The 26,488-nt window shown below is 45.9% G+C and overlaps 1 protein-coding gene across 1 annotated transcript in view; it reads right to left on the reverse strand.

Annotated features, from left to right (window-relative positions):
* The window catches only part of ATIC (5-aminoimidazole-4-carboxamide ribonucleotide formyltransferase/IMP cyclohydrolase), a 185,870-nt gene that overhangs the window by 138,139 nt on the left and 21,243 nt on the right, over window positions 1–26,488 (reverse strand). Inside the window, exons 3-5 of the mRNA XM_069615935.1 lie at window positions 2,954–3,030; window positions 2,084–2,150; window positions 1,130–1,218 (exon numbers count right to left, since the gene is read on the reverse strand). Coding sequence (XP_069472036.1) covers window positions 1,130–1,218; window positions 2,084–2,150; window positions 2,954–3,030 — 233 coding nt within the window. The remainder of the gene's footprint in view (window positions 1–1,129; window positions 1,219–2,083; window positions 2,151–2,953; window positions 3,031–26,488) is intronic.

Here is a 26,488-nt window from a genome sequence, read left to right on the forward strand (position 1 = left end):
CAAGTAAGTGCCGCCAGCGTGGCCGGTTCTAACTAAGTGCAAGGATACAGGGTTGCAGGTAGTCCCTAGTGTGCGGTAGGGTGAATGTGCAAAGTGATGCAAAAGCATACAGTTGAAGACCGTAGCATCAACAATTCTTCAAGTCTTTGCCAGATTAGCAACGGAGCAGGCAAACTATCTGCATTCCCTCTGAAATAGTAACTTTCCAGGCTCCTGTATAATTTATGAAATCCGAGAATTCTGATCAGCTCAGTTTTACGTAGCCAAGTGCCAGAGCCTCGGTCAGACATAAAAACAGGATGAGCGGCTATTGTCCAGTCGATTTACTTGTTTCTGAACACATCGATTCAATCAGGGGCCAAGATGAAGGCGATCAGAAATGTACTCCGATCAGGTGACCAACACCACAACCACTTGTCGAAAGAGCAGACCTCTTTAGCCACTAGTCTGGTGGGCTGGGAGGTGGAGGCAGAGACTCAAGGAACCACCAATCAATATGCAGCAACAGAAGAAAATAAATAGCAGTGGCAGTAACTTGGGTGCGATGGATTTACTGGGCTAGATAGCCGTTCCAACCCCACCCATCCAGGTGTGTGTATTGTGTACATTTGTGCTATAAGCTGTAAAAGGCCCACACTACAAGAGGCATTTTTATATTTCGAAGGGGTGAAGCAACAGGATAGGACTTGTAGGTCTGCCAGGACCCCATTTGCACTAAGCTTTGAACAGGGCCTACCATATCAACGTACATCCCTTTGGGGCCCAGGGCCGCAGCAGCCGGACGACAAGTTCATGCTGGAAGAAGGTGCAAGTGTTTGAATGGGAAGATTCACATTCCCACGCAACCACAGATTTTACACCCCAGTATGCAGAAAACAGTGTGGGAGTTGGTTCAGGCAAAGTACAATCTCTGCCATGAGCTCAGGCAGAATGCATGTGAATGCTTCACGTTGCAGTGCATACTTATTTGCTGGCTAGATACCATCCAACAGTCCCGGGCATCCACATTGCGCTCTGGGTTACTTGGCAACAGGCAGCTGAACGGGACCTGGAACTCTGAGCATCTCAGGGCGAAGCAATACTTCACCTCCCTGCCGACCTGGCCATTAGAGACCCAATTCATAGTTACCAATGTCAATCTGCTCCACCGCCTCAGCCACCGTAACATCGGGTGAAGCCACAGTCTTCACAAAGGGGTAAAGGTTGCAAACCACGACCCTAAAAAACAAAAACACTGGATTAGCGCCCGCATAGCTAGACACATTGCATGTTTTATGGGTCCTACCGATCTCCCTCTCATAATGCAAGAGGGGGGCAACTGCCTCAGTGCAGGGAGCAAGCACAAACAGGAGGAAGCACTAGAAGTTCGTGACCCAACTACCAAAGTAGAATTCCTACAGGATAAGCCACTGTTGCTGAGAATATCGTGAGGCCATTAAAGAAAAAGAAACGGCAACATTTGACCAGGGAAAACGCATAAAACGTCAGCCATGTATACACAGGTTACATTCGGATGCGAGCAAATAGGGATTCAAGATACAAATGGAGGCTGCATTTTGTACATTTAAAGCTTAGTTTTGCTGGTAGAGCTGCGGCCATACAAAGATGTTTCAAAAATGGAATATCCGGTTCAGTGTTACTTCAACTATAGCACTGAAAGGGTTCTTTAAATAAAACACTAGGTTGATTAATGTGTTGATTCTAGAGTGGATGCCCAGTGCACTTACTGGCAGTTGGAAGCCCTTGAATGTAGCTACTTTTACTTTCAGGAGATCTGGCTGAAGCTGTACATTTTTCTTATTTACATGTAAATGTAAAACTTCTAAAAATGTCCAAAAAAAATTAAAAAAATAAAAAAAAAACCGAGAAGTTAGCAAATGTCCTTTAGCCATTGGCCGATGCTCTCCAAGAGGACAAACCAGGAGACCAGATTTCAAGTGAAACTGCTGCCAGCAAACTAGCTGCAGCACATGCTCGGTTAAGGAGTCCTCAATGGCAGGAAGTAGCTACAGTCCCATTTCATGGTAGAGGGCAATAGAAACGGATGCTTGTGTGCTCATCTACAGGTCTGCTCATGGCTTACCTTACAAAGCTGAAGCCAAGCTTATCCAGATCGGCCCGGTCCTCCGAGGAGTCACGGGCAAGGATTCCTAGCAAAGAAAAAACAGAACCATTACAAAACTGGAAATCGTACTACATCCCCACATATGTCAGTTAATGATCTGAAGACAGCCCCCAAATCAAAGTAGTTTATGAGTAGGGTAAACCTTTCCATTTGCAAGCTATTAGCTAGGGATAAGTCACCCCCTCAAATCCGCACAAACACAGCCCGCCATTTTTACTCACGACTCATTTATCACTAGCTAGTGCAAATTGTGGCCTAGTTATGTCCACAAAGGGATACTGGCGCTAAACTGGCAGTTTACATGCAGCAATTCACCATGCTGGCCCACAGTGCCTTTCCACTAAGCATGCAGATGTCTTCAGCTGGTCTTAGTCACATCAATATCAGAATACCCGAGAGCAACACATGCCAAATAAAAGCTACAGTACTGCAAAGTAAATATTCTGAAGGAAGCTTCACCTTGGCTAGTCTTTGCCTCAGTCACTTAAAGCGAACTATTGCACATCTACAGTCAGTCCCTTGCCCCTCAAATCAGTTGGCACCTGCATGACCTGCTGTCATTCGATCTATCCCTATTCCATGGCTAGTCAACTGTGGTGCACCAGAGGAGATCCAGGGAGCCAGAGCAAACTGGTCTGTCAAATGGAAGGGCAGGATCCATTAAATATAAAGTGTGTGCAGTTTTGCTATTTTAGGGGCACCATTAGCATTTTACTCCAGGGAGGGCCAGCATACTACAAGAGTCGGAAATAATGCCCTAAATCAAATCAATAGTCAGACAGTGGACTAAGTTATTTAAAAAAGTTTCAAGTCAGGAAGAATTCTTACCAGCATGTACAGCAGGATGTAGTGTCTTCACCCGTCCTCCTAGCATCTCAGGAAATCCTGTCAACTCCGAAACATCCCTGAGCACAAGCCAGGAAACATCAGGGATATTAGAAACCAGGGACAATTTAACAGTGCACACTGAATTGAACAGTAGAACTGGTTAGCTTTCCTCCCAGGCCCACCGATTCACCACAAGAATAAGACATATTCAAGACGTGATTTCCTTCTTTTTTTTTTTAAATGCGTTTTTTTATTTATTTTAACAACTAGTTCCATCTATGAAGGATACTCCAATGCAGTTCAATTGCTAAGCGCAGGGACATCTATGCATGATCCTCCTTCTGCTGCTCGGAGAGTGAAGGGGTGATCCAAGAACGAGAAACCGATTAAGCGGGAAAACCTTCTGACAAAATACACTTGCCTCACTGTGTGCCAATTTAACTGCACACCAATTTGCTCAGACGTTCATAATGAACAGCAGGCATTAGAGACATCCAGCATCTAATCACTTGACAGCCACATGACCAACGTCCTGCTAAACAAAGTAGGGATTATAAAGTTTAACCTCAAACGCTGTAGGTTTAAGGGCGTGTGCAGCCACGGACCCGACACTCCATGTGCAACGATGACAGCAGGCAGCATGTTTATTTGCATCTTGAGCAGAGGGAGCAATTACAGGGGGGAGGGGACGGGGTGGGGGGCATCAACATTTGACTACTTGGTCAACAAGACCAAATTGGGTGTGGGCAGTACAGTGACCATGCTCTTGGAGAGAGCAAGTCTGGCATTCCCGGATACATTTGCGGACGATGGACCCATTTCACTTACAAAACTCAGCATGTAAGCTATTATTAAATTTAAATGCATTTTAATTTGACTCCTACAAGCATGTCCAGCATTCAGGGAAAAAGATTTCCAATTAAAAACTTTGAAGCCGTTCAAAAAAAAAAAAAACATTTAAAAAAAAGTTTAAAACGTTACCATTTTCTTTTTTGTGTACATATTTATTGAATCTTCAATAAAAAAACATTAACTTTCAAACTAGAAACGTACAATTCATTTCTTCACAGTTAGGTCTTGTAACAACTGCAAATCGTCGTAATAGATCTAGAGGGTCATTACCTTCAAACCAATCATTTATAATTCTAGAAATCTTTCCCATATTTGTTCAGACCCATTTATTTTGTCTCTGCAAAAAATAAGTTTCTCCATCCAACATTTGCTGCATGTCCAATCTGGCATTTCCTCACTTTTCCATTTAAGAATAATCGTTTTTGCAGAATTGAGGCTCTGAAAAACCAACAGCATTGTGGGAAAGACCCTCTACCAGATCTTCCCCAAGTATAATACTTGTGTAATCATAATTTCATCCAGAAGCAGAACCTTGTTCATTCTTAGCTTATCCTCCATCAAGTAGGTTCATAAACTGTTGCATTCCAAGATCATGTGCTCAAATGTACCCACACCAACAGGCCTCATTGAAGTCCAGAATACTCTGTTCAAGATTTTGATTGGTCTACTTCTTTCACCGAGATTCAAGGATGTTAATGCCACGTTCTTACATAAGTTGCAATTTTCCATATTCAGGCCCCAGACCCATGCTGGAGAACAACAGTTACATAGAAGTGACTTGTTCCTTCTCCAGCATGAGGTCAGGCATGGATTCACATGCTCATGAATAAAGAATACATAGCACACACATGCACAAACACGGAGGTGCAAGGCTCAACAGAATAATCTCTCACCTCCTCACCAAGGTCACCTTGACGCGAACAGGTTGCCCAGCACTGCTTGGCCGACTCTGGACTCCTCCCTGGAATACCCGTCAACGCAATAGAATCTCGTGAAGGTATGCGTCGACCGCAGCCCTGCAGATGTCCAGCAGGGCACACCAGACAGGAGCGCTGTAGTAGCAGCGACCCTCGGACAGCCAGGCAGCGGTCACTTTGCCACCTGGTGACAGAAGCCGCAAGGAGAAGGCCAGAGGACAAGGCCTGCACTCCTCTTTGCAGCTCCGCTGCGAGTGCCTCCATCAGCTGTGCTCGATCAGCTGGCAGCAGAATTCCATCTGCTTTTCGGAGAGCCAGCTGATCTCGCGCAGGCCCCCGCCTTGGAAGGCATGGGCACCGAGAAAGCATTTTTTGAATTTGGCGCCGAAACGACGCCGCTTCCCGCCCGCAACCCGCAGCCTCATACGGCCTCCCACCCTGCCGGCTCCACCCCCCCACCATAAAGAGAGACGGGGCCCACCGCCAGGCGAAGCCGCAAGGAGAAGGCCAGAGGACAAGGCCTGCACTCCTCTTTGCGGCTCTTCGCTGCTCGAAGTCTGCCGTTTACCACGGACTCTTGCTGGAATCTCAAGGTAAGGAGTCCCGCACTCCGGAACTACCCCACACACTCGCAAAAAGGCGAGACCGTCTACGCACACGTACTTTACCTAGCGTATTGGTCACTCTGCCCATCCCCACAAGTGCACGCAATGCACGACTACAGTCGAGAACCTTACCTACAACTAACCAAAAGGCCACCTCCCCAGTACTGCATCTATACCACAAACTAATCCACACAACGAAGCTGACCCCACTTATCAAGCACCACCGTGAGCCACGTGCATTGGATACAATGTCTAAGACTCTTGTTAATGTGTCACTCACACGTATGAATGAAATTACTGCTATTAGCAATTCTTCTACCACTGCCTTGCTACCTAATGATGCAAATGCCACTTTATCTGTGTCTATGACTCCAGAAAACATGCCCCCCACTGGTTTGAATGAAATTACCGCTATTTGCAATTCTTCTACCACTGCCTTGCTACCTAATGATGCAAATGCCACTTTATCTGTGTCTATGACCCCAGGAAACATGCCTCCCACCGGTTCGGATAGGCCACCCCCGACCATCAATGTCACCCCTGAACCGCACCTCAAATGTGCCCTCATCAACGCCCGCTCCATCAATGCGCATGCACTAGACATCCACGACCTTATTACCACCCTAGATCTAGATCTTCTAATGATCACCGAAACTTGGCTACATGAAGCCTCAGGCCCCGCCCTATCCCTCGCTCTCCCACCTGGCTATGCCATCACGAGACAAGATCGCATGACCACTGGAGGCGGTGTCGCACTCATAGCCAAAGACTCAATCACCATCAGAAGGGCTGACAAAACTATCAACAATAACAGCGACTACCTTCAATTAAAACTCACCATCTCGCACCAATGCACCATCACCCTACACCTCATCTATCGACCACCAGGCCCCCTAGGAGACTTCCAGGCCTCCATCACCCACCTCCTGGCGGACAACCTCAAAAAGTCATCCAAAGCCATTCTCCTTGGAGACATCAACCTTGGCCTGAATGACGCCAAAGACCCTACAGCCAAAGCACTTGACACAGCTCTAGCCACCCTAGGATTCGTCAACACCATCAACAACCCCACACACGCCCTAGGCAGATCACTAGACTGGATCACCCACCACAATTGCCCCATCACAGTCACGGGCAACACCCCCACCCCATGGTCCGACCACCACACCATCACCTTTAACATCCCCACCACTACAACCACATCCCACCCCCCTCCTCCCTTGCCTCCTGCCCTTACAAGGAGTGCCCGTCAACTGACCAAAGAAAGACTCCTACCCTTCTTACAGGGACCCGCCTTCACAGCTCCATTCTCCAACGACCCGGAAACTCTGGCAAAAAATTATGATACGGCCATCACAGCAGCAATCAATACCATCGCCCCACTTAAACTTCGGAAAACCAAACCCACTAGACACGCTAATGCGTGGTTCACCCAAGACCTTCTAAAACTGCGCTCCGACAAACGGGCAGCATTAGCTCTTTGGCAAACATCACGGGATGAGAAAGACAAACAACTTCAAATCCCTTGCAATTAATTACAAGAAAGCCATCATTAAAGCCAAAGCTAAATCCTTCGAAGAGAGAATTGCTGAGGCCAAGTCGAACACCAAGGAAATGTTCGCCATTTTCAGGGAACTTGAGAACCCCACACCCACCCCCCAAAACTTCACTAAGGACAAAGAATGGTGTGACAACATCCAAACAGCCATGCGCAATAAGATCAGCTCTCTCCAAGCCAAAATCTTGAACACCAAACTAACACTCTCCACCCACACTACACCCTCCCCACCACCACTGCCCCCATCACCCACTGAGGCCCCACCCACCTTCTTGTTTAAAACCGGCCAAGAAAACGACATGATCAACATTATGAAAAACATAAAACCCTCCAATTGCAAAGGCGACCCCTGTCCTGCCTCCATCATCAAAGACTGCGCAGACATCTTGGCCCCTTTTCTAACAGCCTTCATCAACGCCTCCTTCACCACGGGGAGAGTCCCCGCCTGCCTAAAGGAAGCATGGGTCCAACCCCTCATAAAGAAACCCACACTTGACCCCACCTCCCCTAATAACTACCGCCCCATCACCACTGTCCCTTTCCTCCTCAAGATTCTAGACAAAGCAGCCTACCTGCAGGTCCAGCACTTCCTCGAAGAACAGAACCTCCTTGGACTGAGACAATCCGGCTTTCGCCCTAGGCATGGGACAGAGACCGCCCTACTCGACCTAAAAAACCAAATGGACGACGCAAGGGACCAAGGCAAACCTGCCTTGCTCCTTCTCCTGGATCTGTCGGCAGCCTTCGATCTTGTAGACCACGACATCCTCTGCCACCACCTCTCCTCCACAGCCAACTTCTCTCAAGAAGCCATTACATGGATCGCCTCCTTCCTCCAAGGCAGGACCATGCAGGTCTTCTCCAACCTAGCCACTGCATCACCCTCTATCATGCTATGTGGGGTGCCCCAAGGCTCCTGCCTCTCCCCCATCCTCTACAACATCTTCACCCGCCCCCTCTTCCTCATCCTTGACGCCATGGGCATCTCTTACACCAACTACGCCGACGACACACAGATCCTTCTCACTCTGACAGGCAACTATGACACGGACTCTGCTACCCTCAACATCTACAACACAATTCAAATGTGGATGGCTATCAATGGCCTCTGCCTTAACTCCGACAAAACTGAGCTCCTACTCGTAGGCTCCCCTGACACCATCAAGAAACTTGCTCAGTTCAGCCATTTCACCATTGACTCAATCACGATCCCAGTACTTGACACGGTAAAAACACTAGGCGTCTACTTAGACTCCAATCTATCCATGACCAGACAAGTAAACGCCATTGCCTCCTCTGCCGCTTACCATGCAAAACTCCTTAACGCAATCAGACCTTATCTGTCAAAAGACACCTGCACTAACATAGCCAGGGCCATAACCGGCTCGCGACTTGGATTACTGCAATATTCTTTTCCTTGGGACCTCCAACAAAAATCTTGAGAAGCTCCAAGTAATACAGAACAGTGCCCTACGCGCTGCACAAGGCATTGCCAAGAGAGAGCACATCACCGCTGCCAGAAAAGCTTCCCACTGGCTCCCCATAAAGGAGAGGATCCTATTCAAGGCTCTAAGCATCACCCACAAATGTGTCCATCTTGCCGCCCCAATGTACCTTTCGCAGAGGATCCACCTGGTCTCCTCCACAAGACCCACTAGATCACCCTATGCCAGCATGCTCTCAGTACCCAGGGTAAAAAGGACCAGAGCAGGGGGCTCCAGTTTCCCGTACCTCGCTGCCGTACACTGGAACACCCTCCCTAGCTCCCTGCGCTCTGAACCCTCACTGACCGCCTTTCGGAAAACCCTGAAAACGACCCTGTTCATCTAACAATTACATGGCCTAGCCCTCATAATTGTATTGTATGATGTATTATGTGATATATCTGATCACAGGTCACTGCCTTACTGTAACCCAAGGCACAACCTGCTCACATTGTAACTAAGTCTTCCTGCAAGTAACAGTGCCACAATGCCCCTGGGCTGCCTGCGCGCTATATAAATTAAATAAATAAATAAATACAGTGAGTTATACAGCCAGAGAGCCACCTGGAAATGGAAGCCTTGGACAGGGCCTTCCCATGGTTCACAGGACCAAAGTTCACAAAAAGCCGAGAAGTTTCCCAGAAAGTCTTTGTGTGAGCCACATAAAACTTCAGCGCTATAGCCACATCCAGCGAGTGCAAAGTCCTTTCAGCTGGCGACAAAGGAGTCAGAAAAAAAACACAGGTAACAAGGGCTCGTTTAGATGAAAGTCCGATGGCATCTCGGGCATGAAGGAGGGGTGTGTCTGCAGCACCCCCCCCTCTCGTGGAAAGTCAGGTGGTTTACCAGATAGGGCCTGGATCTCAACCACTGGTCATGCAGAGGAGATGGCGACAAGAAAAGCTGTCTTCCTTGATAGAAACTGGAATGGAACAGAACGCAGATGCTCGAACAGAGCTCCCATGAGCCTAGTAAGTACCACATTGAGTTCCCACGCTAGAGCCTTAACCAGCGGAACGAGCAGAATAGTCCCTTGATGAATTCCTGGGTCGTCCTGGGGCTTGGATCTGGTGTAGCGGGAGATAGCCGCCAGATGAACATTGGAGGTGTGAGTCAGCCTCGATTTAGCCAACAGCAAACATGGAAGTGCCAGAGGGGCCGTGACCCTCAGAGGGTCGATCTTCTGGGAACGGCACTATATTGCGAACCTCTTCCATTTGAGTCCGTAGCATTTCAGTTCCCTGCTGAGAGAGTTGGCAACTCTTTACTCCTGCCAGGTGGAATGGAATGATGATCGCCTGGGCGACGGCCCAGTGCCACAAGTCCTGCGCCTCCCTGTAGAGCGCTGGGGATCTGGTGCCCCACCGCTTGCAGATGTAAAACATTGTGGTGGTATTCATGAAGTCCATCACCACTTTGCCCTTGAGGGACAGCAGAAACGATGCGAGTGCCCAAAACACAGCCCGTAGTTCCAGTAAGTTTATGTCTAGTATATTCTCTTCTGGCAGCCACAGACCTCTGGCGTGAAGATGTCTGGTGTGGGCTACCCATCCTTCCACAGATGCATGTGTCGTGACCGTCCCCTGGGGGCTCTGGAAATCCGTGGCTCTGGCGATATTGGAGCACATGCCCCCGCCATTGGTCGAGCACGTTCCTGTCCTGGAAGTTTGCGGACACCTGGACCCAACGGGCGTCGAAGAACTCCTGTAGAGGCCACATCCGTAACCTGCATGCAGAGCCAACTCAGGTAAATGCACGACAACATCATGCCGAGCAGCGACTTGATGATTCTCACTGTGGTGATCTTCAGTGCCAACCCTTGCCCAAGAGATCCTTTCCTCAGAGGGGGACGCCAGGCATGACACCTGTTGAGCATGGATCCTAGGAAGAGAGGGTCCTGTGATTGAGTTAATCAAGACTTTGCATAGTTCACGGCAAACCCCAGTTCCGTCAGAAGACAGTCTGCTCTGTGTGTTCAACAGCGGTATCCCTTGACTTGGCCCAGATGAGCCAGTCGTCCAGGTAAGGGTGAATGTGGATCCCTGGAGTCAAAGACGGGCCGCCACTGGCGCCAAGCACTTGAAGACCCTGGGCGCCGACTTCAACTCGAACAGAAGGGCCTTGAACTGAAGGTTTCCCCTGAAAGACAAAGCACAGAAACTTGCGATGTCCTTTGTGCGTGGAAGTATGCGTCCTCCAGATCCAACAACAGACGGTCCCCCTCCAGCTGGCCGAGCATGTACTGTAGCGTGATCATCCAGAACTTCTGGGACTTATGTATTTGTTGAGCCGTCGTAGGTCGAGAATGGGCCGCAAGCCCCCGGTCTTCTTTCTTACGAGGAAGTACCTTAAGTATATGGAGCCCCGAGTTGCCGTGGAACCAGCCCCCTTTTGCAACATGGCCTGAACCTCCAGCAGCAGCAGAGGGACGTGGCTTTCCTGCTGGGCCACCGGTGGTATTAGCTGACACTTCTAAGGTGTCCGTGGTAGAGAGCATCCAACACCCATCTGTCACTGGAGATGGTCTCCCACATGCCGAAGTTCGCCAGCCGGCCTCCAACCGGGGTGCATGGGTTGGGGCCTGACGTCCTGGGCGGTTCAATCTTGCTTGGTGGTCGACAGGCCGCCTTGCGGTCCAGACGATGTCCGCCCCTGAAGGCCTTGGATCGACCCCAGTTTGGCTTCTTGGGTAGAGGAACGGGAGGGCTGCCGGTAGGAGGACGAGCCCATCCCCCGACCCCCCGAAATGGGGAAGTCGTCCAGTAGCGGAGCCAACTTAACCAAAGCTCTCGGTCGTATCTGGCCACGATCGCGAGGGCATTGGCAGCCTTGACAGTCACCGCCAAATACATAACCTTCCTACCCATAGAATCCAACTTCATCCCCTCGTTGTCAACATGGGTGGATGAAGGAGGGAGCTGAGCTTGACAATTTCTTCCTGGCGGCGGATGAGACCGAGTTTGGTGACAGTGGAGACCGTAAGCACTTTTGACAAGTACAGGGGGCTGGACTCTGCACCCTGTACTTCTCAAATCGGTCCCTCATCGCTGGTGCTGTAGAGGGGGTCTACAGCAGAGCCAGCCCTTCCTCCCAAACATCGTCCAGGAGTGGTACCGAACGGATAGTCTTCCTCTTCGCCTCCCGGTGCAGATAAGAAGTCTTCCTTCTTTTCCCGAGGCATGAGCTGGAAAAGCTCCGATGCTTGGGCAATCATTGCGTGGAAAGATCCCACCTCATCCAGCAGAGGCTCTGGACAGAGGTGACGGGAGGTCCCCATCCCGCCATCGTCATCCGTGCCATGTCTGTCTGTGCACTTGGGCCAGAAAAGCTGGTCCCCTTCTCCGGTTTGGCATTTTCCTTCCGCTTGGCTTCTCGTTCTGGGCCTTGTCAGACCCCCCCTTCTCCATCTTGGCCTTCTCTGTCGTGGGTGGGTCAGACACTGCTCCCTTCCTGGCCTTCTCTGGATTCCCTCTCAAGTTCCCTGGGGTATTGGACTTCCTTTTGAATGACGATCCAGAGTGGTGGCTGGAGATCGATGCCGATCGCGCCCTGACCGTAGCGGGACCCGCAACATCAGCAACCCCGACAGAAGCGGATTTGGCCTTGTGTTGGGCCCCCACAGGTGGGGTGCCCTCAAAGGATTTAGAAGCCCGCTCAGGTTTGCCAGATCCGGGAGAAGCATGCCCTTGGGTGACAGATTGGGTAGAGGCCTTGGACTGCAGCCACACTTTGTGTCGATTCTTCAACGTGCGCTTCGAGGAGCCACGGCAAAACTCACAATCCTCCTTATGCGTCGAGTGCAAGCAGTACAGGCACTAGAAATGCTTGTCATCCATGTACACATTCCGCAACCACAGTCGGAGCAAAGCTTTAAGAGGGAAGCGTCGTCCTTCTCATCCGACATGATCCACGTGGTGTAGGCCTGAAGAAACTTCTGGAAGCATCCAAGAAGATCACTCGATGAAAATAGCCCTCGAGTGGTGTAATGAAAAAAAAAAATCCGTTATTCAGAAAGATGATCGATGGAGCACAAGGACTCCATTGACCAAAAAATAGAGTTAAAAGCGAAAAACGCAGCAAAAAGCTAAAGTTTATTACTAATGATTCCCAGCCTGACGGGGAATATTCATGAGCATGTGAATCCATGCCAGACCCCAAGTTAGAGAAAAGCCAAATTTGAATAAAGTTTGGCTTTTTGAAAAAAGTAGCTTAGCCTTAGGAGCCTTCATGTAAATAGTTACTATGTATATCCACTCTGCTTTGTAAGGCATGGGTAGGAGGGGTGAAGCAGAGCAGCTTAAAAGTGGGAGGGGGAAAAGCCAATGTGGTGGGGTAGGCATGGTCAAAGTATGAGAAAAGGGGAGCATGGACAAATAAAAGAAATAGCAAGGTCAAGGTTCGTAATTGAGGGGAGCTGGGAGCAATTTAGCTCCTGCTTGTTGCTTAGAAGAGCCTGGTTAGCTGGACACCAAGAGATACCAGCACGTCGGTTCAAATCAAACTTGCTGGCCTGTAAGCAGTGCAGAACGCAAACGGCACATGGACGACGATTCTGATGCCATATAAGCAGACAGAATTATCACAGCGTAAAAAAACAATCTTTTTAGCCAACCAGATTAGCTCTGCATCGTGTGCATCATGAGTTCTTAAAGTGGCGAAAGACATCTTCAGTGGCCTCATCAGGAAGTCATCCATCCAGTTCCCAAACTCACTGTGATGCAATTAGTGCCTTCTTTTCAGAGGAAAATGTATCAAATTAGGCAATCCTTCGTTATAGCGAGGCAGAATTTCCAGATTTTTTCCCTGCAACACTGGCCAGCTCTGAAATTCTTAATTTGAGCCAATTACAGAAGGGACACTAGTAGCTGCGCTTAAACTTAAGTCAGCTTCCCCCCTAGACCCAATTCTCCTTCCCATTCTTCAAGCTCTCCCTATGAAAACTAAACGTCCGTTCACTGCGGCTCTTCAGCACCCTTGATCTGGCATTATTCCCAGGTCGCTGAAACATGCTTTGATCACTCCTCTTCTAGATGCATCTCTGGTGGCTAACCTATTGCCCTACATCCCTCCTTCCAGTTCTATAATTGTCTCCATAAGCTTCAGGAGAACCCCTCAGCTCTCCAGCTTCCTTGAAGTGAATAAACCTTTAAACCCCATTCAGTTGTGCAGCTTCTGGACCACAGGGATGTCAGGACATGGATTCTGCTTGACCTCCGAGTCCTTCATACAGTGAACCATGCAATTCTGCTGCAATGACTGGAGCAGTCAGGCATCCAGGGAACCCCACTTATATGGCCATCTTCCTTTCTAGCAGATGGCCTGCAAACAATAGCCCTAGGATGTGACACCTGCCAAACTGCCCTTTCTTGTGGTGTTTATACCTCTGCCCTTTGCCGACGTTACGCAGCTAGTGTTAAGCCTGGACTCACAAACTCGCAGCCGCCAGGCAAACTGAAAACTTGCCTGGCTGCAATTGGGAACTGGATGGTCGAGAACTGGTTAAAAAACTCAATGGGGAGAAGGGGTTCTGGTGACTGGAGCCCCAAGCCTCACTTTCAACTAGATCTTTGGCCAGACTCTTTGTGACTATGTCCCGGTATTTCAGTAAAGAGCATAAGGGTTGAAGCACTTGCCTTTGGGCGCAAGATAGGCACACATTACAGCATTATGTAATGCCGGCTTTGTCAAGCTAAAACCTCGGAAGAGGTTCCCTTTTCTCCCCACTACAGAGCGCAGGTGGTATGTGCCCCTAGATTACTGTAATGGCATACCATGGTCAACCAGCCTTCCAGATTCAGCGGCTACAAATCTTGCAGAACTCAGCATCGTTTCACACCATAGTAGGTCATGTTCCATCAGCTTCCGGTTAATTCAAGACTTGCATTATGCATCAGGCTATCCATAATGTAGGCAAAGAGTTTTTGCGAAATGGCTACAAACCTGCCAAGTGTCTGCGATCGGCTTCCCAAAATTCCGTAGAGCAAGTCTAGCTGGCTGCTCCTCAGTTCTGGCCCCCACCTTGTGGAATGCCCTGCTCCTGCGTGAAATAAATAAATCAGGCCTAATTTCGTAGGATTTTTGAAGACGCATTTGTTCTAGTACTGTTGGCTTATTGGTTTCGGCACCCTGATGCCTTCGGGCCTAGTTTGATAAATACCAGAAGCTACTTTTTACTCTTCCAGGGCTAATGATGGCAAAAAAACACCTATTCGTATTTAACTCTGCATTTGGGACAAGACATTTAAAGCAAAGGAGTCGTTACGTGGAAGTCAAATTTGCAGATCGCTATGTACTAGAACCTCGTTCCTGGTCACTGGATACCGAAGAGCTGCTTAACCAATTCGAGCCCTGGGGCCAGGGGGTGGGGGATGCATACAGAGAACAGGGGCATGGGTTCATGAAGTACTTCAGTATAGGAGACTGGCGCGGAGTGGCCAAATCCAACAATAGCCCCAAGCCCATGGCACAGCCACTGGACTAATCGCAATAAGTCTTGTTCAGTGCAGGAAACTGGCTGACAGGTGGGTTTGGTGCTTGCAGTTTGAAGTAAAGAATGGAAGTGCAATAACATGGCGCCACTAAATTATGAACAGCAAATGATTAAAGGCATTCATTATCCAGCAAATACACAAGGGACAAATAGGACATTCAGTTATTAGAAAAAGGTTTAAGATCATGGCAGCATGAGTCAGTGCAACGGCCATTAGGACTACCGGAGGGCAACCTAAATGGAGGACCACGACCAACTTCAAAAATTGTTTGTAATGTTGTAGGAGTACCCATGTGTACACAACAATTTTAAACCATTATGTAATATAACGCATTTGATTACAATGCGGCAAGCTATCTGCAACCAAGATTCCTCCCGACAGCTGCCAATAAATCAGCTGTACAATAATCACGTTAGCCTTGGCAGAATCTGACGTTTTCATGGGTGGGTCGAGGGGGGTTGGGGGGGGGGGGGGGGGGGGAGGAGGGAGTGCGCTTAGGTAACAGCTGCAATCCCTGCAGTATCCCTACCCCTGGGCCCAAAAATAAATAAAGGGACCAGGGTAAAGATGCAGGTCTACGCTGATGTCAGGAATCTGGGCTAGCAAGCCTTTTGGTGTAGCCGCTGAGCTATCCGAGGCGACAACCAAATCACACAGGCGCCCCCTCTCCTAGCAACGCCTCTGCAGGAGCTCAGGAACGTGTACAATGTGCGTGATTCGGTAGCCAGTAACTGTCCTCCCAGGATATAGGTGCTCTTCGCTGATGTGCGATTGACATTTCCAGCACTGAAACAAAAAGGAAATGCCATGGCTTTATGACTGAAGACATAGGGTACCATATGAACCAGGACAGATACTTCAAGTGAAGTGGTGGAGGGGGTTATCTAGGGTTGATGGTCTAAATTAATTGGTCAGCCTATTGGGGCGGTCACCTGCCATGCAATGGGGACCCAGGAAGACGCAAGGGGGATCCTCTGCATCCCACCCACAGGCCATTGTCCACCTGCCTGGGGTGGCACCTGGTGCTTGAAGTAAATATCCTGCTGGTTCTTTGAACAGTCAAAGATGGGAACATCTAGCACTCATCGAAAACCTACAAAAGTTACACTCCATTTTATATGCTAACAGTTCATGAGAGTGCACAGTCAAACGTTCCCATGGTAGAAGGTATCAGGACCAAAAAGTTATACCAAAACAGAAGGATTGTAAATCCATTTCTAATATAAAACCACAGATTTAAGGCTAGAGGACATAACCAATGTATCAGAAAAATGATTTACAGAATTACTACTCAAAAAAACTGGTTGGTGAGGCATCTTATGACAGGGTCAAGCTGAAAGTGTTTTGGGAACAACCACACTTTTGTCTATTTTTGTCCAACCTAGATGCCAATGTTGAGCTTTTCTCCCCCTGCACCTCAAATTTATCTTTAATCCCATTTATCTAACTTAGCTTGATGAGATAAAAATTTCATAAACAGGTGTGCCTCCTGGTTCTCTATATATCTTTCTTATTGGTTGTTTCCCCTCCTCGTTTGAAGGAGGGGTTGGCATCTCTTTGAACCTGCGCACCCAGACCCACTAAGTTATGTCTTTTTCTAAAATTAATACACTTACTGACAAATCTGCAACCACATTAGCCTTTTCAGATGAAGAAGCAACCAGAATACTTGGCCTAATCAAGGATACTAGCAAAGAAACATCTAGTATTGACAATCCTCAGAATTTGATCCAAAGACTAGAGAGGCTTATACGTAGAGAAATCTCCCAAAAACTCCATGCTACGACCCTAGCACAATATTTCAAAGCAAAAAGAATTCCTAGAGGATTGCGGATATATTTACGTCCTACTCTTTGTAAAGACAATAACGAATTTGTAAAACGTTGGGAACAAATATTGAACAAGTGCTCCCTGGATCTTATACTATTGACAATCGAAGAACTGTCAAAATCACTTACACAAATCAATCAGGAAATTGATGAAGTCTCCTCACAATTATCTAAGCTTAAAACTGCAGCAGAACTTCAGGCAATCCTGGAAGATACTAACAACAAATTGGATAACTATAAAAAAGAAATAGAACAGAGAAAGATCAGAAAGTTCAGACGTGACACCCTTGACTATGCCCGAGATATTGTCTACACCTGGCAAGAATTCTACAGTAATAGATCAACCAATTTTTCCCCAAGACAACCAAGACCAAGCCCTGTTAATAATACAGATAGCAGTGAAGTAACCAGTGGAGAACTGGAAGAGAGGCCTTCCACCAGTAACATCGTACCACCTACGACTACTCCAGTTATACAACCACAAAGCAGAGTTCCTCTACAACCCAGAGACACTACTCCCGTACCAGAATCTTTTTTAGGAGGAGGAGAAAAACAAGACGAGGGAAAAAGAAAAGGCCGTCAGAAGACCAAACACTGAAGGAACCAATAATTGTAAACATTTCCTCCAAGGTGTTATCAAAATCAGAAATGGACACCCTTAATCTAGGTGTATCCTTTATACCTACTAATAATTCAACCTTATTTGAAGAAGAGGTTAATCTTTTTAAGTTGATTCGAAAAATGGAGCTCAAAATTTTCTTTGACAATCTGAATCCGGACACTAGAGAAAAAGAAAAATGTCCATTTTTAGAAATGAAGAATAAGAGTAATTTCCATCCTCAGGTTAACCATCCTTTGGTCAACTTATTCAAAACTAAAACAACTATGGCTCTGAAAAAATTGAAGTTCAAACCCTCGAGTAGACAAAATATCAAAAAACATCAATTGAATATCATTAAGAATTTAGCAGAAGATAATCAGATCACAATCAAAAAAGCGGATAAAGGAGGAGCCCTAGTCATTATGGATACCTTGTTTTACAATGAAGGATGCCTCAAACTCTTATCTGACCAAAACACTTATCTTAAACTGGATCATGACCCTATTACTAATATCAAGGAAATCATCAAAAATACAGTAGAAAAAGCGGAAGTACTGAACTGGATTTCAGAGAATACTAGCAACTTCCTTATCAACAAACACCCGGTCACTCCAGTGTTCTATGGCCTTCCGAAAATCCATAAACATAGAACTAACCCACCATTAAGACCCATTGTGGCAGGAACAGAAAGTATTTTCCAACCTCTTGCTATTTATCTTGACACAGCATTACAACCGCTAATACAGGAAACCAACACCTATATCAAAGATACTAGCCACTTTTTACAGAACATTAAAGATATTGATATGACGGAAACTGATCTCATCCTATTCACAATGGATGTGACTAGTTTATATACCTCAATTCCACACAACCAAGGCATTGATGCACTAGAATGGTTCCTCCTGAAACATCATGAAATCCAAATACAGAAAACCTTTGCCATTGAATTAATCAATATCATCTTGTTCAATAATTACTTCAGGTTCAACGGACAATACTTTTTACAAACTTCGGGTACATCGATGGGTTCCCCAGTGGCACCCTCCTATGCTAACATCTTTATGTACTTCTTTGAACACACCTATGTCTTGGAAAATCCAACGTGGAAAGGAAAAATCAAAAAGTGGTACAGATACATTGATGACATCTTTGGCATTTTCAAAGGAACGGAATCTGAACTACTGCACTTCTGGGAGTTCTTGAACCAATGCAATGACAGAATTCAACTAACAATTGAAATTGGAAAGCCTTCCATCAACTTTTTGGATGTTACTATTGAAATCTCAAACTCAGCACTTAAGACACAAATTTACAGAAAACCTACAGATGTCAATAGCACTCTTCATTTTCACAGTTTTCATCCAAAACATCTAAAAGAAAATCTACCGTATAGTCCAACTCCTTCGCCTGAAAAGAATTACCTCAGAGGCGGATAAACTCCAAGAAGAATACTTGATTATGAAATCCCGTTTTGAAGATCGACATTTTCCAACTGTCCTCCTAAACAAAGCTATACTCAGAACAGAAGCACAGACTAGAACGGAATTGCTGACCATTAAACCCAAGGAAACCAAATCTAACTTGATACACTCACTGAAATACTCTAGCCAGAGCTTTCAGATAAAAAGGATAATTTACAAAAACTGGGATATCATTAAATCAGACCCACAGCTTAATCAACTGTTCCCAGAACCACCGATGCTTGCCTACAAAAGAGGCAGAAACTTTCGAGACAAATTAATTAAAGCCGAAAGAAGGAAAAAGTCCAATCAGTCATTTCTTAACAAACCAAAAAACGGCACTTTCCCGTGTCTGAATTGTCAGCATTGTTCGAATGTAATAAAGGGAGATCACATTAGACATGCCAACACAGGTAAAAAAATACTATTAAAACAATATGCCACCTGTGACTCAAAAAATGTCATTTATGCTCTACGCTGTCCTTGTGGACTGTACTATGTGGGTAAAACAGCCAGAAAAGCGAAAGAACGTTGGACGGAGCACAAATCTAACATCCGTACCAAAAACACAAAATCCCCAGTATACAGACATTTTAGAGACCACAAACATACTGTGGCCCAAATGAGAGTTGTGATTCTCGAAATTGTGCAGCCGCTTCCAAGAGGTGGTGATCTACAAAAAATCTTGTCACAAAGAGAATTATATTGGATACACTGCCTTGATTCACTTACCCCGTTAGGGATGAACGAAGAATACTACCTAGGCCCTTACTTATAATGTAGCATTTGTTGATACATCGTTGTTAGATTCCCGTTCTATTTCTATATAAAAAATGTTATGCCAATATTTTTCTAAAAAAGACTCGGATACCATGCTAGTTTCCAGAAATAGAATGTGCATCCATGAGGAGCAGATATAAATGAAATTTGATAACAAACCGTCTGCAGAGGTTGCTCAGACTAATTAATTTATACAGTAATTTGGAATCGTTTAATGGTTGAATTTATGTTTATGTTTATGTTTTTGTTGATACATATCCTTACGTATCCAATACATATGTTTCCTTATGTTTACATGTACCCGAACCATCTTGTTTCGACATTCCACCTCCCATGCGGCCGTTGTATAGAATACCATACCTTCTTTAGTAAATACTTCAATTCCCGAGATTACACCTTTTTAAGATCAGGTATACTAAATTTCACATCTAGTCTTTGCTGAGCACTCTTTGACTCGCCTCCCTAAGGTTCACCATTTTGGTTTCTTTTACTTGAAAGACGCGGATGATACGTCACACGGTTGACGTACACCACGCAACCACTTGATCTTGGATACGTCAGTAAACATGATGAGATCTGTCCTACACATGCGCAACTCTTCCTTTTCCTAAATACGTCAGTAGACATGACAAGCTTTATCTACACATGCGCACTTAGGCTACTCACCGCGCATGTCACTTTGCTAACAAAGAGCATCACAGTCAGTATATAAAGAGACGCTGCACAGGGTGGACGCATCTCCAATCCGGCAGATGCGACAATCCTTGTAGCGCCTCCCTCCAAAATATTTAATGTAAGTACTTGTAGCCATTAGGTTTTCTCTAGATTAGATGCAGTCTATTTGAAATATTTATCTTTGTCTCTCTCTTCTCAGTTAAAAAATAGTAGTCGACAGACTTTGAACCTTTCTGCCGCAAACCTTCCGTGTTGGATGACAACCACTAGATGCACTTTGCAATCACCTTACTTTTACCGATCATTTTTTCTTAAGATACGTAAGTCTTCAATCCACCTACTTTCATTTAGAAAGTGCCAATTAGATAACCTTGTTTTCATTTTTTAAAAAAAAACGCTTTTGTTGTTAAAAAAAGTTCCATGTACAAATATAACTACGTAAACTCTTGCTCAAGAATGGAGGATGGGATCATAAGCAGATTTACCGAGCTGAATATAAACAACATTTGGTCTTCTTTATCTTTGTGTAAAACAAGCACACTACTATATGGTTTCCAAGTGTGTTTTTTTGTATTAATGAATATTTTTCTTAAATTACGATCACCTGTTTAAATGTGTTACTTTATGTTCAACGGATGACTTGTTGACGCTATTTTTGAGTTAAACTGAGATAAAAACAGAGATAAACTATATGTATGGGCTAATATAATTTGACTTATATCATCTCTTCACTTTGTAGAAAAATGAAACAATTGTGCCATTGCCCCTGAAGAAGAGTTGTACTCGAAACGCGTTGGGCACCACCATATGCTTTGTACAATAAAGAAAAGGATAATTTTACGAAAATCTCTGGTCTCCAGAAAATATTTGCATATTTGCTTACTTGTTTAAGGAAAATTATTTATGTATCATGAAACGTGTTTCTGTCATAATTCTCGTTTTTTCAAAAATTCTACCTAAAAGATTATATGTGAACGAAATCCAGAAACTCTCTTGAGTTATTGTTCTGATTTTTTCAGATATTCGATAGTGTGCAGGGGACGGGAGTTCCCAAAGTGTTTTGGGAACAACCACACTTTTGTCAAGCTGAACATACACTCAGCCCACCGTTTAAATGTGGACATTGATTACAACATTACATAGGCTCTTTTCACCAAAGCAAGGAAGCAAACACATTCTTAGTTTCATGGCTTCCTGCAAAGAACACATCCATAATTGGTCAACAAAGGATCACATGGGTTTAAGATTTGTGGCAGGTGTTCAATCCGCCCTTGTACAATGAACAAAGTAAAAACATGTAAAAAGTCACTCCGGACAAACAGACAAGAGCCCAAACAAGTCATCTGTTGCTGTAGTACAAGTGTCATCCACATCATACTAGGTTATTTGTAACCAAACCCATGTACGAAGAGGGATTTCAGGGGAAATTTGAGATCGATAAGGAGCCAGGATGCCAACATTTCGCTAGCACATCAGCAGAAAAATCCTCAGAATGACCAGGATCTGTAAATGCTTGCAATGAACATATACGCTAGAGGGGGTGGCAAGGAAATGGAAGTTCTTTGCAAGGACCTAGTGAGGTCTGATCATGGGTTAAATGCCCTTTAATAATATTGCCTGGACATGTGTTAAGGAGTAGCTAAAGTTATACTGAGGGACAATGTGGCGTGTGTGCTTTTTTTTTATTTGATAAGTCTGTACTCTCACATTTGTTAGATTTTCTTTCATACCATAACTTTGGTGGCGTTTGGTAAAAAAAGCTGTAATAGGGATGTTGACTGTGGTTATCTGCATCCATGCATACAATAGAGCTCTGGTCTATAGAACATACACATTTCCCAAATGGCAGCAGTAATGTACGCTTTGGAGCCATCTAGATACCCACAACGGATGGTTCAGAACTGGCACAGTTTCCAGGTATGGCTCCCGATGTGCGCTGTGGCATGTGCTGGTTAGCTGAAGTGGCCTACTATACTAGCATGTCAGGTAGAAGGGGTTTTCATGCATTTTTCAACCCCATCATAACTACGACGGTGTTTACTAAAATCTAGCACTTTCCTAGTTCATCTGCATGACAACCATGAAATGATTTGAAAATATGAGCTGCTTACATTTAAAGTTACATTCGTTGGTAACTAGGAAGATTTGTCCATTATGATTTAGAAACATTTTCAGTCTACCATTCAGGAACTCAATGGCTATTTAAATCACCTCAGATTATCCCACAAAGTATAACCCAAATACAACACAAATTACCTTGGGTGTCAACCATGAGATGTGATTGAATGGGGAGAGTACATATTCGGTTTGTTGGTCTTAACTTACTTGTAAAGTTCGTGTGCGTTACTGCAGCATCATCTACTTAACTTTCCAAACTATGGACGACACTTTTCATTCGGACCAGCTTTCAACTACTAATGTAGATTTAACAAGTAACAGCACTAGTGAACGCTAATATAATATTGGAAGAACTACTTACTTTGCGTCCCCTTTTAATTATTTTGTATTACAGATGAAGTGTACTTGTATTCAGCCTTTTTCAGCCATAGATTTCCTAGACAAAGCACGCCCAGGTTGAAACATATGTCTTACCTACTGTGACAATGTGCTCTTATCCTGGGGTCTTACAGTATGGTGGTCAGTGTCCAGGTGCCACCGTGAACTAGTGTATGCTTGGACCAGAGGAGATAAGTGCCTGACCAGCCTCAGTCTCCAGTGCGGGCCAGGACATGAAACATACTACATCCCCATTGATCTCTAAGCGAGTGTCAAAGGCACTGCTATATAGCTTCCCCAGATCCTGAGAAATCTGTCCCTCCCTGATAACCAAAGCATGTATAATACATTAGTGAGTACCTGCCCCTTTACGGAATACAGGCTGAATGGCTCAAAAGGTCAGCAGAAGCACCAGTGATTCAAGGTTACCCACGGTAGCCATGCAAAAAAAACGAGAGTTCCAGACAGTACTTTTAATGCATTTCTTTCCTTCAACAGGGTTGCCGGAAAAATCCAGACCTGAAAGAAGTTGGATGCATGTATTTTTTTCCATCAATGCTGCAGGCCAAATCACGCCCAGTTACAGACCAGCATGGTCCATAGGACTGGTTCCGATAGAATCCCTCCACAAACGATGATTAGGAGACCATTTTTGCTGTGGAATTATGTCAAATTGCGACAGTGCGGGAGACAGCCTCTTTGTTGGAGACTCCCGCAAGTGGCAGGAAACTTGGTTGTGATGTCCCTTCATGTTTCGACAGGCGTTGAAAGGTTGTGTGCCATCACTTCCCGTGATGACACTTGGGGTCGGGTCAAATGAATCACTGCCTGTGATGTGAAGGGTCATGTGATGTCACTTCCGTTACCCCTGGCATGTTGGTAAAAAGTCGTCCCACAGGATGTTCATAAGCTTTCGTCAACGAGCACCGCTTAGATCGAAGCTGCTCCCTCTACGACAACGTTCGCCACTTCACCGAATCTCGACGACCCGCAGCTCCTGCCTGAAAGGGAGTGCGCTCAAGAAGGGCCTGTCGACGACTCACTGAAGAACTCTACGTAACCAGGTACTTTGGGGTCGTAGACCTTTTTAGAAGGAAATAAGGCTCTCGAGAACATATATGGACTGGGCTTGTACGATATATCTTTATTTACAGGTTGCCCAAGTGGGGGGAATCCTCATACAGAACTGTGACTTAGTAGCTAAAGTACTGTTCTGCGTAACAGTTCTAACCAACTGTTTTCCTCCCAAGTCTATCGTTGGTTCACTGGATTTATTGATTTGTGTGACATTTAAACTAAGTCTAGTTAATGCACTTTAAAGGAATCAAAATAATTGTGGTACCACCTAGAACTGTATATATTTACCATTTTGGAATTGTCGAAGCACAAAGTGTATTTTCGTGATTGTATATATAACCTTGAACCTTTATAAAGACTGAAAATATAGTGTGTAGACATTTCTTTGTGGGTGCTTGGGGACTACACTGTACTTAAGAACCAGCCCGCATCACCTCCTGAGAAGCTAGGCCTGGATTGCTCGTCCATTGCTACCAACAAAAGAGAATCTTGGCTCGGGTCTTCTCTGCCATATGGAGAGCACATGTTATAGGTGTTAAGACTGATAAGTCAGTTGCAGAACGTCTGGGTGTTCAGCTGCATTCTTAAATGCGGGATGTGCTATTTCAGAAATGAAATGGTTCCATGTAATATCGCCGCAAAAATATCGCCATACAAAAATTATATTTTATGCGGCGATATTACCCCATGGAACCCGTCACCCCCGCAACCACCATATATTTTAAAAGGGAGCGGGGGACCCCCCCCCTGCAACCTCCCATCCATTTACCACATAAATTATCCCCACCAAAAATATCGCCTATGGCCGTTCCCGAAGACCATATGTACGGTGATATTTCTGGTGGCGATAATATTACCTGATACCAATGAAATGTGCAAGTTCTTTGTACATTTTAAAACTTGAATTTTCTGCCGTTTTTCCACTCCTTTATGTCCTTTTACTTTAATATAGATGAAAGGGGTGGATTTGCTGTACAAGTTACTCTTATGCAAAATGTTGAAAACCATGCCTTGCCCCACCGAGTTACTTTCCAAGACTAAAGCAAACTCGACGTAGATCATTCTTCTGATGGATTGCCCTCCTCAATTTTGCACCCAATTTCCAGACCAGTTCTCCAATGTATCCAAAACATCCTTCGAGATTTAATCTGTCTACACCTCCTGCTTTTGCAGATGCTCCTACCCACACAAGGCGATTGTTGCATTTCCTCAGTGTTATGCTACTTTCAACAAGCCTGAATCCAATTATCAAGAATACTGTGGGGTCTCCATATAGCGCAGTATGAGTAGGTAGGATACGATTTATGATGTGGCAGCCTGTACACTAGTGTGTCTAGGCGCGACAAGACGAGGGGGAAACAAAAGGGAAGACAAAATAACAATCCTACTAGGCTGTGTGTCATTCAGGTTGCGCAAGTGCGGGGAAGGGGGAGGTGCAGTTAACTCCCAAGTGCAGCCAGCGGGTGGCTCATAAGTGCAGAGAGGTGGTGTTGGGGAGCCCAGAGGCAGTGCGAGGGCAACTGGACATGCAGGAGCCCGGCCAGAGTTCAGAAGGTGTCCATGTGACCAGTGCGCAGAGCAGTTGGGTGCATCAGCAGGGGAAAGGAAGAGAGAAAGCGGAAGGTCTTGAGTTGCTTCCGGAACCAGGCGGTGGTTCTGCTAAGTTTGAGAGGCGCAGGGAGGCTGTTCCAGAGTAAGGCCCCAGCCGAAGAGCTAGATCAGCCCCCAACTCTGCTTGGAGAAGCGTATGACCCTAGAGTTGAAGGTGAATGAGCTTGAGAAGAAAGATGTTTTGGAAGAGAAAGTTGGGAGAGTGGTCCCAGGCCCCAGAAAGCCGTGGAGGATGCAGTGTCTTGAACTTGATCCTTGCAGCAGCGGGGAGCCAGTGGGGAGATTTCAGAGCTGGAGAGATACGATCCCTGGGCTCGAGGCCAAGGATATGACTTGCAGTCCTGTTCTGAGTTGTAAAGGTCGAAGATTAGAGGCAGGAAGATTTAGACAGAGGCTGTGACAATAAAGAGCTCTGGTGACGTGAGCTTCTGGGGGACGTGAGAAAAGGAAGAATACCTGTGAGGTGGTGCAGCTGACTTCGTAAGAGACGTCAGCGATTAGGAGAGGAGAGTGTGGACTCGAAAATGACACCAAGGTTCTTAGCCTCACAGGAACAAGCAGGAAGAGGGCCCAGAGGGGGCGGTCAGAGAGCTGAACGGAGGGAGTGGGTATCCCAATGAGGAGGATCGCAAGTCTTCCTGGTACTAAGGCAGAGATCATTGGCGGTACACCATTCCTGAACTACGGCCAGACAGTCTGGTATGAGCGAAGCAGGGGGTGGCTAAAGCGAGCCTGAAAGAGAACAGAGTGTCATCCGCATAACATTGAAAATTGGAGCAGAAAGTAGCGATGCAGTGGGAAAGAGGTGCCAGGTAGTGGTTGAAGAGCCAGGGAGAGAGGCTAGGCCCCTGGGGTACACCACAAGTAGAGCGATCGAGGAAAGACCAGATTTGGACCCAAGAGGGTGGCTCAGTGAGAAAGGAGGTCAACCAGGCCAGGGCCTGACTGGCAATACAAAGGTTGTGGAGGCGATGGAGCAGGATGGCATGGTTGACCAGGTCAAAAGCAGAGGATAGATCGAGGAGAATGAGGACAAAAAGGGAGATTAGAGTCAGGATTGGAGAGCAAGTCTTCACAGGTGTCCAGGAGAGCGGTT

Source organism: Ambystoma mexicanum, chromosome 9, assembly GCF_040938575.1.
Source record: "Ambystoma mexicanum isolate Mex_15411 chromosome 9, UKY_AmexF1_1, whole genome shotgun sequence".
NCBI lineage: Eukaryota > Metazoa > Chordata > Amphibia > Caudata > Ambystomatidae > Ambystoma > Ambystoma mexicanum.